A 19,336-nucleotide genomic window follows, 5' to 3' on the forward strand; every position below is an offset into this window, starting at 1 on the left:
AATTAACTCTATCCCAGCTAAAACCATGACACTGTGAGAAGCTTTACAGAGCTTTCTTGGTTTCTTGGTTTTTCTCCATCTCAGCCTGAATGTTAAACCCTCTTTCTGCTTTCGATATGCAGCTGAGGAAATGTGACAAACACCACTGCAGCTATTTCGCAAGTTCTGGGCTTTTAGAAATACCAAGTCCTATACTGATACTTCAGCTCGTTTGCACACACGCCTACAGGGTGCACATCCAGCGCTGATGCTGAATAGCAGCTGTTCCCCTTACATCACAACTCCATGCAGCAAGGAAAGGCCACACATCTCAAATTCTCTCATTGAGTAACATTCAATGACAAACATGTGGATTTCCAAATAACGTGTTTTAAAAATAATTTCTCAGTCCCCGCTTTCAGCGGTGGAATGCAGTTGACAGCTTGTCTCTTAATTTCAGCCTTGTTGAGCCCACTACCAGAGGCAGATCTTTAGCCATGCAATGAAGAACTACAGGCATCAACCATGTTTAGACTCCGTATCATAGACTCTGCTATTAAATGGGGAAATAAATTTTCAGTCTTTACCCAGAATCAGTCTACTTAAGCCAGAGAACGCAGATAAACTTAAGAGGTGCACAAGTAGCATGGTCAGGCCTGTGGCATGGTCACACACTATATCCTCGTTGCTAAACTGGAGAGATACAGGTCTGATGGATGGACAACTTGGTGGATGAGGAATTGGCTGGCTGGCCACATCCAGAGAGTGCAGTCAATGGTTGGGTGTCCAAACGGAGATCAGTAACAAGTGGTGTCCTTCAGGGGTCCATCTTGGGACCAATACAATTTAATATCTCATCAAAGGCATAGCAGGATCGAGTGCACCCTCAACCAGTTTGCAGATGACACCAAGCTGAGCAGTGCAGTTGGTTTGCTAGAGGGACCAGATGCCATCCAGAGGGACCTTGAGAAGCACGCCCATGTGAACTTCATGGGGTCCAACAAGGCCAAGAGCAAGGTCCTGCATGCGGGTCGGGGCCGCCCCCAGTACCAGCACAGGCTGGGGGATGGGGGGATGGGGGGATGGAGAGCAGCCCTGCCGAGAAGGGCTCGGGGGTGCTGGGGGACGAGAAGCTGGACGTGACCCAGCAGCGTGCGCTCGCAGCCCAGACCCCCAGCCGTGCCCGGGGCTGCATCCCCAGCATCGCGGGCAGCAGGGCGAGGGAGGGGGTGCTGCCCCCCTGCCCCGCTCTGTGAGACCCCCCTGCAGCGCCGCCTCCAGCTCGGGGCTCCTCGGCACGGGACAGACACGGGGCTGCTGGAGCGGGGCCAGAGGGGGCACAGAAATGCTCCGAGGGCTGGAGCCCCCCTGCTGCGAGGCCGGGCTGGGAGAGCTGGGGTTGTGCAGCCTGGGGGAGAGAAGGCTGCGGGGAGACCTTATTGCGGCCTTTCAGTGCTTAAAGGGGGGCTGTGGGAGGGATGGGGCGACCTTTTTAGCAAGGCCTGCTGTGACAGGACAAGGGGTCATGGCTTTAAACTGAAAGAGGGGAGATTTAGATTGGACATAAGGAAGACATTCTTCACTCTGAGGGTGGTGAGATGCTGAAACATGTTGCCTACAGAAGCTGTGGATGCTCCATCATTGGAAGTGTTCAAGGCCAGGGTGGACCGGGCTTTGAGCAACCTGGTCTAGTTGCAGATGTTCCTGCTCACTGTAGGCGTTTAAAGGTCCCTTCTAATCCAAACCATTCTATCATCCCATGGCTGCTGTTGGCATAGCTGGCAGGGGCAGCCTGTTTCCTGATTGATACTTAACATAAAAATGTGAATAACCTGGAATTAGCAGGTAGATGCACAGCAAGTGGCATCACAAGGCATTGGTAGAAGTATACCAGGTCTTGAAAATCTAGTGTCTTTTGACTGATGGAAGAAGAAGGTGGCTTAAAAACTTGCAAGCTTTAGGTTCAGAGCAGATCTGAAGGCATCCTACCACCCAGCCCTACAGCTGAAGTACTAACAAGGGTTCAAGCAGAAGAGCAGGGGACATAGCTTCCACACTTGCCACTCATCAAAGGAAACATGGGTGGAAAGGCAATCTTATGTAGTAGCTCGTCTAAAATTAAGTCCATGGTTCCATAGGGACTGATAAAACACAGTCAGTTTCTCATAAACTGTAAAAGTTTTTTTGGGGTGATCTTCCCACATCAGAAAAATGTATGGCTCTGCAAACAGAGGCAGGAGGCAGCAGCTGAGGCCCTGAGCACGCAGAGGTCGGCTTCAGCAAGGCTGCAGGTCGGCAGGCACGGACGCTCAGGGCTGTGGTGGCATCAGCCACAGCTTGGCTAACATGTTGCTGACCTTGTGCGCAGCACCTTTACTTCAGTGTAGTGGGCACGGCGCTTGCCTGAGATGGAGGAGAGACCTGTTTTACCTCCTGATTAGTCTGAGTGGACTCAGACCCATGCTGCGTGTTTCCTAAGAGGATGATGAGGTAAATATGAGGCTATTTGGATGTGGGGGAGAGGGAGAGGGGACCTAATTCATTTGAGTGTTCATCCTCTTGCAGCTGCAGCTTGGTGCAGAAGAGGACCCAGGGCTGGCTGTACAAGAGACAGCAGGAGATGGCCTGCAGCCTCAAGGGTGACAGAAAAACTTGGAAATAAAACTGGTAAGTATTTATGCAATTTTCACGTAGCTATTGCAGAAACAAGAGTGTGCACATGCTCCCCGGCAGGAGAAAAGAAAACAAATGTCTCCTCCTCTTGAGAAGATGCTCTAGCCTGTAGAGGTTTCTGGGGGGGTTCAGTACAGTTTTGAAAGACAAGCATAAGCCTCATTCTGCTTTGCCAGGACCTCTGGCCCCCTGCATTCCTGCTCAGAAGCTTAGCGGGGACTTGGAAGATTTTCCTTGGGTCTGGCACTTGGCAGCAACTCGATGTGTTATTCACCTGTTGCTTGCAGGCCTTTACTTCAGGATGCTGCACAGGGTGAGGAAACCCTTTTTTTTCCCCTTAAATTTATAAAAGAGAAGCATTTGAAATGGCAGCCCTGTTGTCTATTTGTGGTCTGCCATGCAAACCAAGCATTTTCCTTCTTTCCCCTTGGGCAGCCTGAGACGGCTCCCTCCAGCAGACCAGAAGCCTGTTGTGCTCCCGATGGCTAGCACTCACTGTACGCAAACAGGACAACCCCATATCAAAGCTTCGTGTCCTAAAGCTGGTGCTGCTGTGGCACAATATGCATTTGAAAGGATTTTTCTGGATTTGTCAAAAAAAAAAAAATCCCACAAAGCAAAAGCAAAAAACCCCCAACCTGAACCTTCATTTAATAATGGTGGTGAAGTCCCTATAAATATAGGTATGCTGGAGCCTTTGATAGCTGTACCTATCATTTCATCTTATCATTTCCCTCCCTGCTTTTTTGTGTGGAGTTTGCAAAGGCCCATCAGGGAACAAGTAATTCTTCATGTTCTATGAACACTCCTGAAATCAGAAGGGGTTGATAGAGAAGATACGTTATCATCAGTCTGCATGGCATCCATATGAAGTTCAATCTTCAGTAGTTCAAGAGCCATTGTAGATAGCACGTCCCCCGCGCAGAGAGGGTGTGCTTTGAACAGCTGAAAGTGGTGACTGGTTGACCACCTCAAACTGCCAGATCATGTTTGTTCTCAGAGTTAAAATTTCAGCAGGCAGGGGCGTATATATTGGGGTAGATAGCATAACATCACTAAAGAAAATCAGAGCTGGAGCACTAGTGAGAAGTAGAAAACGTAACTTTCAAGACTAAATGGGTAAGCAAGGTGAATAACAAACCAAGAAGCTGAATTTTGCCACTGCCCTTTTATGATTTTTTTAAAATATAGATGTCTCTAAATCAGTTTAATTTCTTTCACTTAGCTTTGCCTTCCTGAATTTTCAGAAGCACTGTTGTTTAAAGATGAGCTGTGTAGGTAGTTACACACCTGAGCAAAACATCCACTACCCTTAAATACAAGAGCAATGTGATTTAGGTGCACTGGGAGCTGCACAAGATTGAGACCTTCTTTGCATGACTTTCCTGAATTTAGCAAATTTATACAAGCTCATTTAGGTGAGACAAGAATTAGATTAATTAGGCTTCAGCTGTGTGCAAGTGACAAGCCACAATAGGTAAACTTCCCTGCGTCAGCAGCCTTAACAATTTGTATAAGCTGACTGTTCACTCTTCCACTGTTTTATTTTCACTTCCCCTACATTCAAGATTAATGACAATTTTCCAGAATCAATATGACAAATGTCCCAAAAGATTAATGAAATTTGCCTTGAAAGAACACTGAAGCTGGATCTTCATTTCTTAACTGGACTTGAGTGGAATATTTTTGCACCATTCTTTGTTTATTTCCTTCCCTCTCTGCCCAGCACTTTCTCTGAATGTGGGTGGAAACAGCATTTCCCAATGTAATTAAAAACTAACAAATAGTCTAAATTTTTTACGTGTATATTATCAACAGCTTTAGGCAGATAGAAGCATTGTTTCTAAATACTTCTCATTATTTTTCGAGCAACTTAATCGTGCTGTCCAAATGCCTGGTTCACAGATGCCTGTGTAGATAGTGTTGCTGCAGCTTTACTGTTCCATCTCTTCTGTGTGGGATTCCCTGCCTGCCTGCAGGACGAAGTCTGCTGAAAAATCCTCAGCTCATCCTTTTTTAAAAGCAGGTATTTTGTGTTTACAAAATTGCCTAAATTATGCTACTATAATAGTAGCTATTGATATCCTGACTTAAAGCACCTTCTTAGTGCAACCAGAATCTGTACTTTTTTCACAGAGATTACAAGTTTTGTTGATAAATTAGGTGCATTTTCACTATCTTTAACTGAATATGAGAGCACAGATGAGTATTTTGCAAAGTGTGATTTTTAGAGCTGTTTTCCTGAAGAAGCATCATTTCATATGCTGGTAAATTTGATGACAAATTTATGAACTTGTAAGGATCTTTATATAATACATTTTTTTTGACTGCAATTGTTTAATGTGCATTGAACAGATTAAAATGAGTTATCTGACAGATTTTAAACAGTATGCATTGGGGAATAATCACCGAGCATGATACGTTTCTCATGGTGTTCCTCTGGGATCGGCACCCAGGCTGGCGTGTTTCACCAGCAGAGTAAACACAGAGTCATTCACATTTTGTCTGCACGTGGCACAGGAGGTGGTGAAATGACCACTCATACGGATAGGTCTGAGTCCGTCAATAAATTGGATCCCCGCTAAAAAAGTGTCCTGGCGCAGCCAGTGCAAGTTAAATGTAAGACCACACAATGAAGGCAGTACTTACCTGACACTGAACTGGGGGTGGGTTCCTGTGAGCCAGCTGAGCGCTCCTGGCCGCCTGGCAGCATGGCATGGTGCTAAGGCAAAAGGCTCAGCGTGGTCCGTGAATGCGTAGGCAAAGGGGCAGTCTGTTGCAGAGCCACAGCATCATTTAGGTTGGAAAAGACCTTTAAGATCATCACATCCAACCATTAATCCAACACTGCCAAACCCACCACTAAACCATGTCCCTAAACCATGCAGAGCACCACATCTACATTCCTTTTGAACACCCCCAGGGACGGTGACTCCCCCACCTCTCTGGGCAGCCTGTGCCAGTGCCTGACAACCTTTTGGGTGAACAAATTGTCCCTAATATTGAACCTAAACCTGCCCTGGCGCAGCTTGAGGCCGGTTCCTCTCGTCCTGTCCCTGGTGACTTGGGAGCACAGACAGACCCCCCCCTCACTCCAGCCCCTCTCAGGCAGCTGTAGAGAGCGAGAAGGGCTCCCCTCCGCCCCCTCTTCTCCAGGCTAAACCCCCCCAGCCCCCTCAGCCGCCCCTCAGCACACTTGTGCTCCAGACCCTGCCCCAGCCCCGCTGCCCTTCTCTGGACACGCTCCAGCCCCTCAAGGGCCTTCTTGTCCCGAGGGGCCCAAACCTGAGCCCAGCATTCGAGGTGGGGCCTCCCCAGGGCCGAGCACAGGGGGACGAGGCAGGGGTTTGATTCCAGTTCTGCCCGGGGCAATTGTGATGCTGCTGTTTCGCAGTGCGGCCGTTCAGCATCAGTCAGGGTTGTAGCTGGTGCAGGAACGAGCTCCAGGACTCCTCAGAGCAGGAGATCTGAAGGGAGCTGAGGCTCTAAGGCTCGAACCTCCTCTCTGTTGTAACAAATTTTAAATACTCGTTGAAGCCACAAGATTATTTAAATTTTATGAGCTGACCTTTGCTCCTGAACAAAAATAAAACAAATCAACAGCAAAACTCCTGAGCCCAGACTCGTAGCATACTGGCAGTAGTGATTTATTTGCTAGTGATCGTGACCATTTTGAAATCAAGAAACACTCTGTAAAACGCCTTACAGAGATTTTTGCACGTGAACTGATGTGCTTCACATCTAGCAATGGCAGTAGCGTGAGACGATGTGCATCAGAGAAGACATAACACAGAAATTTGACTTAACCCTTTTGGCAACTTTTGAAGAGTGACCGACGTCTCTGCCGGCTGTTACAGGTCCGGGCTGCAGGTCCCAGCGGGCTCTGCCTTCTGTTTTGCTGCTCCCGAGCACCCACTGCCGACGGCTGTTACTCGCCGGTCTGGCAGGTACATTCGGTCCACATGCAGGAGGGATGTTCTCCAACTGTACGCAGAAGGTGCAGTAATGAAGGGTTTTTTAAAGGCCTGGGAAAAGTAGGATTGATGGAGGATGAAGATACACTGTCATGCCTGAGGTGTGTCAGCCTGTGAAACGTGGGCATAGAGAGAAAAAGGGAAGGGGGGATGGTTGCCTGATTTGGGTTTTTTTAACTGAGCCAGGAAGGAAGTGGGAAGCACCCTACGTACCAAGAGGGATTTTAAAAAGCAGACAGTTTAATCACTTAATAGATCTCATTTTATCGGAACCATGATTTAACGGGAAAGTTTTGCTGTTCTGAAACAGAACGAGTACTCTCTAATAAATTAGATGAGGCACATAATTTTATGTTAAATATGACTGAGGTATATTTAAGATTTTTTAGGGATGTGGAGTTTGCAAACTTGAGTATAAAACTGAACTCTGTGAAGAGCGTAACTGGGAAATCACAGGGAAATTTTTGGATATGATCCTTAAACTGTGAGAGCGTTAGAACAAAATTGTGTCACCATATAATAGACGACTGACGATGCACATGGACAACACTTAAGTCACGGCTATGTGTGGAATATTAATTCAGACATTTGCTCATTTTTGAATGTTTCGTTTTGTGACGTTAATGTTCATTTAGCATGTTACCGACTTTACAGTATCTTGGAGAGACTGATGTACTTGAAATTAGCTTAAATAGGTACAACAAATGATTGATGTCCCTTTTCTTCTGCCTAAATGACATAATAGCAAATGATTCTGGGAATATCTTGGATATACCAGCAGAATCACTCTTTTTACCACACCAAAATACTGCTTTTCCTGCTTTCATTTCAGTCGCTAAGTAATATATTAGGAACAGATATGAATATTCTGAAGCATTTATTCCTCCAGGTCCACCAGAATTTTTTTTCTGTGGTTCTCCAAGTCCCAATTATTTTAAATTCCCAATTACCTATCAAATTAATGACTAAAGGGAATGTTAACACTGCCAACCTAAATGCATTTTTTGCATTCTTTTGAAAGTATGTGCATAGCATTGCTTTCATCACGTCCTGCAACAGGACATTTGTTAGTCCATCTCATACACGACACAGGTTTTTTTGGTGTTGCTTTCTTGCTACAGGAAAGTCCAAAGAGCACAAAGAGAAACAAATCCAATATTCGCCAACCATTTATTCTACTAGAGCAGGCTGTTCTACATGCACGTATAAAAATAATAATCAGTCATTAATAAACACTGAACATTTGTAATGAAGGTCTGGTTCCAAGGCCAACTCAGTCTGAGCATCTTCAGTGGATTAATTGCTATGAGATCATATATCTCAGCTGCAGAAAGGCTAAATGGAAGTTTTAATGTGCTGCAAGCCAGCTGCATCAATGTAACTTATTCCCTCTAGTCAAGGAACATCAATTTCAGAAGCAGCTATTACCCACACCCTTTCTTTTAGGGTTCTTTCTTCAATATTATAAATTGCTATTACAGAAGAATCAGGATTGGAAACATTGCTAATTAGTACCTTCCTTTTGAAGGCTAAGATTTTAAATTACTCCTGACCTATTACTGAATCTGTTAGAAAAAAATCAGGTATCCTCATTCTAAAGCATCACTTCCTTCTCTTCCCTTGGAAGAGGAAGGGATAAACTTCCCTTAGAAGCGTCTCCCTTCCCAGACCCCAGCCTGGAGTTAATTTGGCACCGGATCTCTACAAAGATGCAAGGCAGGAGGAGTGGTTGTTGCTGTGTAAATGTGGAGTCAGAGCTCTCCAAAACATGCAACTCTTCTGCATCCCCAACCCCACGCAGCACAATTACATAGTTCAGCTGCCTCGTGAGCTTCAATACCTTTAAAGAACAGCACAGGATTTTCTCTCTTTCTTAATTAATTAACAGGACCATCTGATAGAATACGTAGCACACAATCCTAAATTAGGTTAGAGGATTAGTTTAGAGGATTTATCGTGTGTAGTTCGCATGTATTTGCAGAATGGAGAACAAAATTCTCATATTAAATGGGGTGTAATTTTTAAGGAGATCCATACTTAGTGTCAGAATCTGATGCCCAGTACATACTTAAATGCCTTGCCTAATCCTTCGTAAATTCCCCAGCCAACATAACTAGATTTGTGCCACTGCTTCCACCGGCATTTTAGTTGAGCGAATCCCAGGGGTGTTACCAGATCATTTTGCACACTGCCAGCGTAACGGATTTATCAAACCACCGCAAGCCAGTGCGAGTCAGAGCAGATCCCAGGACACCGTAAGTTACGCGGAGGGTGGATTTGGCCCTTCGCAGCACCTGGGAAGCACTCCTGGGAAGCACCAAGATGACTTGATCGTTTTAAAGCTCTGGTCAGTGGTACCCACCGGAGTTCTGCAGATCGCCCGAGGATCTGGGACAGCCTCCTCAAGTCGGTTGCTGCACAAATGGTCATCACCATGAGCGCCGCGGTGCTGACGGGGGAAAAGATGGTTTTTCCACATGCCTTTGTGTAACCATTTCCACCAAAGACGTGGCAAACGCTAACATAGTGATTCTGTAGATATAGATACGCTTCCTTCTGGTTTGGATGTTAAATGATATAATTAATTTACACAAAGTCATTTTAATTTTTACAAGACAAGGATAAAGAAGACAAAAATGGATAGAATGAATTTGTTTTTCCACACGGTTCTATGACAGATATTTTTAATATTGGTTTTATTAAAAGATATTAAAATAGGCAGGCACAAGCCTTTCTTGTTGTAGTGCTTCAACTCATCTTACCTTGAGGTCACTACCTCTGGAAACCAAAGTAAACTATGGCATGAGATGGGTAACAAAGATTTCCAGGTCAGAAAATAGAAAGTTTAACTTAGCACAAATGATATAGCACCCTCCTGAGGTACTCACAGGAATCCAGATCTGTCAGACAACTACAAGGCATTGGTATTGGAAAAATTTCACCTATAATTGCATGGAATTAATGCATCTGACTTGGGGGTTCTGGTAGAGAAAAGCATTTACAACATGGGAGATACTAACACATAGGGCTCGTGTAGGGCTGTGAAATGTGTACTTCAGCTGCTGGAAAAAAGTTAGCCCAATACCAAGGGTTAACAGTCAAGATTCAACCATTGTGACTTGTTTGGAAGCTAACTGTTAAAAAGATTTAAGTGAGGGGCTGATATGTCTGTACCATAGTTTCCAGAGTTGCTAATAAAGCCTTCATCTGTTCTCCAGGGAAAATAAACACGGTTGCAGATATTTCTTGAAGGAACTGTGGTAGCTTTTGAAAAGTTTCTAGCTCTCCAAGATATGTATCTACTAACCAATCTGCAGAAAATGGGGGTTTCACCTTACAGGTATCACGGGGCATTACTGGAAGTACACTTGAACAAGCTACCTCTTGCAGAGTTGAAGTAAAGGGTGAAGACAGATTATAAACTGAACAAAAATTCAGGAGCATCTTATTAAATAAAATCAACCACAGTTCCCTCTGCTCACTGCAAAAATCTTGTTCTAGGCGTTCACAGAAGCTTTCTATGTTCTCTTCTGGAAGAATAACATTCAAAAGTTCTTGCTTCACTGGTATGGACTCAACATAATCCAGTGGCAATTTTCCATTGCAGTCCCTCTGCTGTAGAAGGACTGGTCCTGCAGGGAAAATACAAACATTAATTATAACGGCACATTCGATTTGGCAGCTGAACAAGGTTCTGGTGTGGTTTTTGCCAGAAGCTAGGAGTCTGTTTAAGTTCCTTTTTCTACTAAGTTATGTTGATGTAACTGATGAGTTACACATTTGCAATACAATCTAGAACATGTAGAGAGACCCTTTATAGCAGTTCCTTTACGATATTGTCTTAATTTTCTTCCCAGTTTTGCTAGGTTAAAAGCCAAGGATTATTATATAGAAATGGAAAAGAAATTAAAATTATGTTTATCCTAAAACTTCCAGTAACAATACGCAGGGTGTGTAAAAATGTAATGTTATTTACTGTTGTAAAATTCCACTAAGTATTTTATACACCAGGTTATTTGCTGACACTGACTCCAAATTAAAGGCACGTAACTATGATGGTCTTTATTTTACTTTTCTGGATGGTGTGTTCAACTTTGTCCTAGGCGAGACAGGAAGGTAACCTATAGAGGTAGGAGTCCTAGTCTTCCCTAACAACCGAGTTTCAAAATTTGGTCTTAAGAGATTTCTGAAATGCAACAATGAATTACTCTAATAAATAGATTTAAAATAAGTAAATGGGACATGTTATACTTGTTTAGATTATACTACATTCTTTTGGTATTTCCTGTTTATTAGTACAATGGAGCTATTAATATTTAAATAGTTTACGGATGTCTTGATAAGTTTATGAAAGGCTGCATCAGTAAGAAAAAATGAAGGCAGTTAACACACTGCAGGTGGTGTTTTTCAAACATGAACACATGAGGAAACTTCTTACGTAAATTTGGGCTACTATGCTAAAGCAATGATGCAATTTTAACCTGAATACATGTTCAGAAATATATTTGAATTACAGAAGGTAAATCACCACATTACATATCCATTCTAGAGGTTTTAACTTTGCTGTGATTAAAGCTGTATTGTTTTACTCCATCACTGATTATGCAATATAATTACATTTTGCAAGCTGCAGATTTTTTAGGGAAAGAGAGTGGAAAAAAAAGTTTTTGCAGACATGTGTTCTAAATTACTGAGCTCAGTAAATCCACACTGAATGGGTAACATGCTTTCTGCCATAGTCTCGTCAGCTATTTGGCAGGCCAAAACCCAGAGTGTGACAAAGGCAAAGATAAGGGTACCCGCAGCCGCAGAGTGGCCGGAAAACCTTGATGAATGCAAGTGCAAGGAGAGCTCTTCCCCTAGGACAACAGGATCATCCACTACCTATTCTTCACAATAGCCTAGGAAAAATGCACATCTGTCAGGGCAATGCCATTTCCAATTGCGGAGCTGGGCTTACTGTAATATTGACTATTGCATCACTTAGACTGATTGAACTGAGCCCAGGTATTGGCTTGGCATGTCAGATACATGGTTCAGTAGATATACAAAACACCTGGCAGCCACAGAACTGAAGCTCAGCAAACACAGAGGTAGAAGTGCAGAGGAATGTATCGATTACAAGCGGTGCTTGCACAACAGGCACAGAAATAGCCTTTAGGGGGCAGGAGAAGACTGTAAATACAGCGGGTCTTATGCCAAGAATGAAATAAAATTTTGTTTCTCTACCTTAATTAAGTAATAGGCCATCTAAATACAGTGCATTCTTCTGCCTCATGGCGATACGCAGAATGATTTTTATTGAAAAAATTTGGTCTCGGCATGTAATGTACAGAGATTAAACTGACACAGTAGGTCAACGGTAAGGATATCGCAAATACTCATTTCAGAAAATGAATTAAAAGAAGGAAGAGTTGATATCCAAGACCATTCTTCGCAGTTGTTTTTTTTAAAAAAACATGCTAAGTTAATTATACTGATACAGTATATTTCAAGGCAAGATAGGAGGCCCCTGTCACTGAACAAAAATTATTGCTCAAAACATTTATCATGTGTCTGCCTAAGGGGCAATGTATCTTTTTTTTACAAACTAAGGCATCCCTCCCACTATTATCCCTAAACAGCAGTTATCACAATTACAATATAGACTCCTTTCTTAAACTAATTACCAAGCTAATTGTGTTCTTCAAAGACCATCACATTAATTTTCATAAATGCTGAACAAATTTATGTTGAAATACATGATTATATAGAGATTTACTGATCTATTTTTGCATTGTGGTAAAAATAGATCAAACCAAAAGAAAATCCTTAGCTTTGCTTGGTGACTAGGTAATTCTTATCTTCATTAATGAGTTTGGAGAATACAGTTACAATGCATATGGTGTAAAATGCAGAATAAAAACATTACCATATTGGAAAATAATGTGAAAATCCTGGTTAATTTCATATTCAGCTGATTGAGATAAGTGTGAAAACAGTATTATTTTTATTGTGACCAAACCAGCTTGGCTTAAAAATGTTTTAAAATAAATATTTCATAATAACATTGTATTTTAAGCAACTATTAAGAAAAACACCATGAACTTCATCTGGACTCAGAACAGTGGATAATTTCCCTAAACCAGTTTAGCATAAATGCACTCACCCCCACGCTGAAGTAGCAGCTTGCCAATTTCTACATGTCCATTTGACAGTGCATCATGCAAAGGAGTCACCCCGTCCACTTGACTGAGCAGGTCTACCTCTGGACAACGCTGCAAAATTTCACGGACACACACTGTGCTGCCATGGTTACAGGCTTCATGCAAAGGCGTCCAGCCAGCATAGTCTGAATTATAAATCAAGGGAAGTTTTAAAACAGCAGAAGTACTACTAAAACGTTAATAATGTAATTCATTAGACAGCAAAACACTCTACTTTTTAGTATTCATCATGGCTACAGTGGGAGCTTGTGATTTCAAACAAATTCTACTGAAAAAACCTGATAAAAATTAAATACAGTTTTTAAAAATCAATAGAAAAATGGGATATTAAAACACACTTTAGTTATAAATTAACCATTCCTCAATTTTTTGCTAGGAAGTGCTCATTTTGTGTTGTTTAAAATAATAAAGACAGTTTTAAGAGCATAAATACAAACATTATTACCAAACAGATATTAATACAGTTCTTTCTCTGGCTTAATTTCTTAGTTACGTAGAGAAAATTAATAACTTACCTTTAGCATTAATGTCTGCTCCTGGGGAAGAGAGAAGCTGAATCAATCTCTCCACTTTGTTACTTCTGCAAGCTTTATGCAGGACTGTCTCTCCTACAATAAAAAAATAATAGATTACACTAGACTAGGCAAGATAGCAACTAAAGAAAATAATCAAAGTGCCTGGAACTAGGAGACCTGGCTATATGCCAGAAAATTCAATAATGAGTAAGATTTTCCTTTATCCTGTTTAACCATCTTTTAAGAAAATTCAAAAAAAAAACCCACAGAGCTTCTGTTCCACCAGAGATCCAGCAATGAAATTGTATTGCAAGCGGTTTAACACAGGAATTATCTCCCCCCAGTTCAAGGTTTAAAGCTTCAATCACACTATAAAAGCACCAAGTGATCACAGAACACCAAAAATACTGGGTTTTGAAGCAATAAAACTTTAGAGTGCAGTTGCCCTCCCTTAAATTTATTCATGAACCTACGTTAAAATGTATGGTTCTTTTTACACAGCATTTATAGCTTAATTCAAATGAATGTTTCTGGCTAAGCACGAGTGCCTCTACACACTGAAGTATAATTCAGAACTTCAAATCCGTTAACAGATGGTTTGCTGTTTCTCAATAGGCTGTCTGACTTGGCTACAGTAGCAAGGGAGGGGGGAAAGAGAGAGAAATAAATGAAGGGGTCCTAATAATAAAAATAAAAACAATAATAATAATAATAATGATCAAGAAAATCCTCTGGAAAAAAAAATCCCAAGCATTAGTACCATGTAAAGCTGAAGTAAGTGTGAAAAACTCAACAGCAAGCAACTGAGAACTGCTGTTTATGTGTAAAGACACCACTAGTTCCTGCATGATAAAAACTTCAGACCCATTCTAAAACACTGTTTTGCTTTCACTAAATGATTAGGTTCGAACAAGAGCCAGAGGAAAATCCTGATGCCAGGTGAAAGCTGATGCAACAAACATCTTAGAAATGAAAAATATCTCAGGGTAAATCTCTTGGCCTTTGTGATAAGATTTACATGGTATATTTTGTTATAATAATACCTTCACGATGTAAATCTGTCAGCTCCATACTCATTCTTTCAACAGAAGATACTACTTACAATTTTGGCAGGGGAGAATTGAAAAAAAGCCGTTGTTTTTTTTTTTTTTAGCCCTAGTCCTTCAGCTCACTTTTCTTTGTAGAAGTCAGCATGTAATAATTCACATCAATTTTACTTGCAAAAGCAATAAAGTGAAAGGGAACCAATTTTAAAAATGCATGGTCTGGCTCTGTTACTGAAGCTCTCTTAAATCCCAAAAGAGGCTGAGGTTTTTTTGTCCTTCGGTGTTCGTGATACAATTCTGTTTTTAATTTTTTGAACAATCCTGGCTTGCTTTTGCCAGTTTTTTCTAAGCCTTCTCTTGGGTGCCATGATTAATATAGTTGTGTTCTAAGCAATAAAGGTAAATTTCTGATGACGAAGATGACAAAAAGTAGTTCTAGCAAGTAATTCTGTTCAGGTAAAGGCTCATGTAAAGTACAATTTATTAAATTTGTGTAATAAGTAGGAACCAAATGAATTACTGCAGTGCTGTTTTATTCCTTAGGTACTTGGGTTCCAGTATAGTTAAGACAAAAGCCAAATGCCTTTCATAGTCTGGGCTGAATGCCTGGAAGAAAACAGTCCATATGCTTAACACAGCTATGTAACATAGCATACTCCTCAGTCTTTGTTCACAAAATGTCTAGGACTGAAAGAGATGAAGACTGAATTATACTTTCAAATCAGAAGACGTTGATCCTACCAAGCACAGGTTGAGGTGGATTAGCAAAGTAAGGCGGGCAAGACTGGAATGAGCTCATACAAGCTGTACACTGTATTTAATATCTGGGAGGGGGAAGGGAATGAAGAAGGCAGCTTTATTCCACCATATATACAATTCCTCCTTTTAAATAGACATTGGAAAAAAAGGAACACGAACCATAAGAAAATAATTCTTGGGCATAAGCCACTGCTTTAGTTCAGCATTCAGCAGGACAAGATTTTTAAACCTGAAACTGTCAATTCTAACCATACAGAGTTCTTAACATAAATTAGATACATGGAATACCTTTAGTATTTCTCTTGTAAAAATGTACCTCTTCAGCCAAAAGGCAGCAATTCTCTTTGGTGTGTGAAGCCTCAACTTCTGCTTTTACTCTAAGCTTCATCAATGGAGGGCACTTAGAGATTAAGTCGCTGAAAAGAGAGCAAAGGGGACACCTCTAAAATCACTGTATTTTAAGATAATGTGTAGCTACTTCATGCTTTTAAATGTGCATATACAGCATACTTAGGTCTATCCATTTCAGAGTTACTTCTGAAATGTCTGAATTACATAATTTCTATGTCATTTAATTGTAACTGCATTTAAAACAGAAATAAAATTAGATTACCCACAATTAAACTTTGTTTAAAGGTATCTCTAAGAACAGTTCAACTTCCCTATGTACACTTTAAATTTAATACTGGGAAAATATAACCACATCAGTTTGCACATACACTGAGACAGAGGATGGGGAGAAAGGGGGAACCCCAGCCCAACGGTGTTCCAGGTTTACAATGGAGCTCTCTGTCAGTTGCAGTAATTTGCAGACAACAAAACAGGTCATGTAAAGTTCAAGAAATGTGTCAGGTCAGAAGCTGTCCCCCAAAGCAGAATAAAACTGGTGATGTTACAGGTATTACTTACGGTAGATCAGGCAGCACTTTGACTTGGTTCTGCTTATCACCATTTAGCATCTGTAATGCCCTTTGAGACCCAGGGCATGGCCGTTTCCCTGTTTTCTTTTTCTTTGCTTTATGTGTCTTTCTTGTCTCATTCATCCCTACCTCTCGCAAAGCTGGCAAATAGGAACAGACCTGTTGTGGAAGTAACATCTTCATTGACTTTGTATACAGTGAATTAAAATGCAGTCATTTTCTTTTGTTGCACCTCATGCAAAGCACTTATCTACCACCCACAGCTTGCTGTATCTAAGTTTTGAAAAATATGATCCCTAAATGATTCCATATCTACATGTTTAAGGTTGTCTTCTGCCATCTTTTTCCTATTCTTGTAAGTCAGTCTTTATTCTGGCCTCAGAAGTGAGTTTGTTGTGCCTGAGCCCTGAAGTGGGAAAATCTAGACCTCTCTCTTGGTGTTTTGGTAGCTGAGAAAATTTTGATCACTTTACCTGGACACAAGACTGAAGTAAAGCTAATTGATTCTCTGGTACTTAATGGAAGTATTTACAAGTTTCCTGCTCCCAACCTAGGGAGCAAAACCCAGGGAGCAATTTGGTAAAGAAACACTCCTTCGCCTCCTTCATCTCTTTAAGACGAAGGGTCGGATTAAGCCTTTGAGCATTGTGAAGGCAGTAAGATAGTTATTTCTTAGGTGCGCTCTCATTATTAAGATAGGTTTGGACTCCGTAGATATTTTGGCTTCTTTTCTTTAATATAGAGCTTCCAACCCACCTAAAGCACTCATTTTAAAAAGTCATATAAGTTTATGCAGTTTGGCAAAAGCATAGAAGAAAGTCCAGTGGGGGGGACTCATTCAGTGGTTACACAGTGATTATATCTGAAGAAATAAATTAAAGGAGGCTTTGAGCACCTAGCAGATCACTGCAGATTCTGCAGGCAACTTGGAATGGGTGAGGAACACCTCACTTGTACCTTCACTGTACATTTACCACCAGAGAGTAGGGGAACACTATCTGAACCTATAGAAAAGCCTACCTGATGAGATGCTGTATGAGAAGAGCTGGGAGAATTGGATGATATATATTGGATGGAACAAGAAAGGAGGCACAGCAATGCTAAAGAAAGCCATAAAAAGCAGATGAACTTGTTTCAAGCACTACAAAAATTTACATTTAAGTAGTTGCAGAGAGTGATCAGTAGTCATGGCAATACTAAAAATAGCAATTGCTGCTGTATGTGTGTTGGCAACATATGTTAAATATTAGATATATAGTTGATTTATTTTTAAAATTCTGACAGTTTTTTGTTTGAGCTCTGTTTAAACACAAAGTATTAATAAACAACAATCTCTGTTCACAATGAACCCTTGGAAAATACATGAAAACTTATGTATGGAAAATATATAAAGGTGTAAATTTGTTTTTCTTTGACTCTACCTGCAGAATTCTAGGACATGCAGAAACAGTTATGGATTCCATATTCTGTTTAGTCCTCAGTATTCAGATTGCTGAAATGAGGCTCTAAGTTAGGGCATGTCATTTCTGCATGATCTCCCTGATTTGCCTGTATCCTGCCAGAAGTCATGGTTTTGAGAATTTCTTTCACAGCTTTCATCATGTATTTCCTCACCAACAATCACAAATTGTGATTTGAAGGCAGGAAAAGGTTTGCAAGTAGAAGAAAGTTTTTAAGAGAGAAATACACAGGAATACACGGCGGTTCAAAATCATAAAACCTTGTATATAACAAATGCTTGTATCCAGTAGAATAATAGACTGTCACCTCCTCAAAAAACCTGAAGGAAAAGATAACCCAGGAAAAATCACACTATATTGGCCATTTTCCTTGATTATAGATGTAACATTGCAAGTAAGTATTTACATCAGAGATTATTTTAATAAGCTTTCATTGTGACTTTTCATGTTAACTGCATGTAAGCAGAAGAATCAGGTGTTACAAATTCTCTGGCAAGAAAAATCTTACCATTGTTTTGAACCCAGATCTTGGGTGAAGAGAAATTAAAATGCACTAGAGTATCTATAGGTGGAAGACAATGCATGCAATGAGCATGACCTTAGACTACAAAAGATATTTCCCAAGACTTTCATGAACCCAATTACTTGTAAAATACTTAAATGTAATAGATTATTAAAGAGCAGCAGAGTTACTTACTATTTTCTGAAGAGAAAGAGGTTCTGTAGAAACAGTTATACTCCTCTGTAAGCACATGTTTTTAAAAACTGCTTCCGCAACAAACATTTGAAGCCAGAGGGATGGTATGGAACCAATGAATGTTTTTAAGTCACATATCGAAAAATCTGGATAAGAGCAAAGAGGGGGGAAGAGCCTTAAAATGAGGATATATAAACCCGTACACCTAGAGTTATCTAGAAGATAGCTCTTCCAGACTTTTTTTTTCTGCTCTTGCAGGTTCACAAGCTATTCTCATCAGAACTACTAAAAATACTCATATTAAAAAAGATTTTATCCATCATCTGATAATAGGACCAGCTTCTAAGAGAATGGTCAACATATTTTAAAAGGCAAAGCACCACTTTTTCATGTGAAACCTTTTTAAAAAAATACTCTAAATACAATCTTATAAGAAGTTACATTTTAAGATTTTAAGAATTAAATTATTTATTTGGAAAGTTAGGCGTGTGATCACCGTTAAACCTCTAAGTAACAAAATCTAAACACAATTCAGATAAAATGTATAACACATGAACAAAGAAATCTGCAAATAATGCAGGGTGACCTATAAATTCTGTATTAAAAGTGTCCGTAAGGAAATTTCAATCCCGTTCAGCTGTACCAAATAGTTCATACTGTTTAAAAAAAAAACGAAAACAGACAGTGGCAGAAGAATACATATCTATATCTATCTCAATATACATCAGGCTTATTTCTGGCCTAACTCTCCTTTTTTTGGAAAAGAACACAGAATGACTGATTTTTCTTAGGTCGATATTTATATTTTGATTCTAGCAAAATAATTTTGTCAAAATAGCAACTGAAACAGGTGGAAAGCAAGGTCTGCCATGAGGAAGAAAGTCTTCACTGTATCAAGGGAATATTCTGTTCTGCTAAGAAGTGCTCATACATTAACCAATCTGTAGATTCGATCAAAACAGAAACACAAGTTTTGAAAGTACAGATGTTTTCCTCTCTGAGAGTAGCAGTATTTAGGAGAAGTCTGCAACAGTTTTTTGGGCTTTAAGTGCTGTGGACTGACCTGAGTAGCAGTGATCACCAAGAGGTCAAAGAATCTTTAGTCTT

At 40.7% G+C, this 19,336-nt stretch overlaps 1 protein-coding gene across 2 annotated transcripts in view; it reads right to left on the reverse strand.

Moving 5' to 3' along the window:
* Positions 1-7,777: 7,777 nt before the first annotated feature.
* Positions 7,778-19,336, reverse strand: part of SLF1 (SMC5/6 complex localization factor 1) — a 40,121-nt gene continuing 28,562 nt past the window's right edge. For both annotated transcript variants that reach the window (XM_075079981.1, XM_075079980.1), the window contains 6 exons: positions 18,230-18,375; positions 16,062-16,231; positions 15,441-15,568; positions 13,348-13,440; positions 12,775-12,957; positions 7,778-10,258 (listed from right to left, as the gene is read on the reverse strand). In XM_075079981.1, the coding sequence (XP_074936082.1) occupies positions 9,774-10,258; positions 12,775-12,957; positions 13,348-13,440; positions 15,441-15,568; positions 16,062-16,231; positions 18,230-18,375 (1,205 nt within the window). In that variant the 3' untranslated portion in view covers positions 7,778-9,773. The remainder of the gene's footprint in view (positions 10,259-12,774; positions 12,958-13,347; positions 13,441-15,440; positions 15,569-16,061; positions 16,232-18,229; positions 18,376-19,336) is intronic.

This window comes from Phalacrocorax aristotelis, chromosome Z (assembly GCF_949628215.1).
Source record: "Phalacrocorax aristotelis chromosome Z, bGulAri2.1, whole genome shotgun sequence".
NCBI classification, from domain to species: Eukaryota; Metazoa; Chordata; class Aves; order Suliformes; family Phalacrocoracidae; genus Phalacrocorax; species Phalacrocorax aristotelis.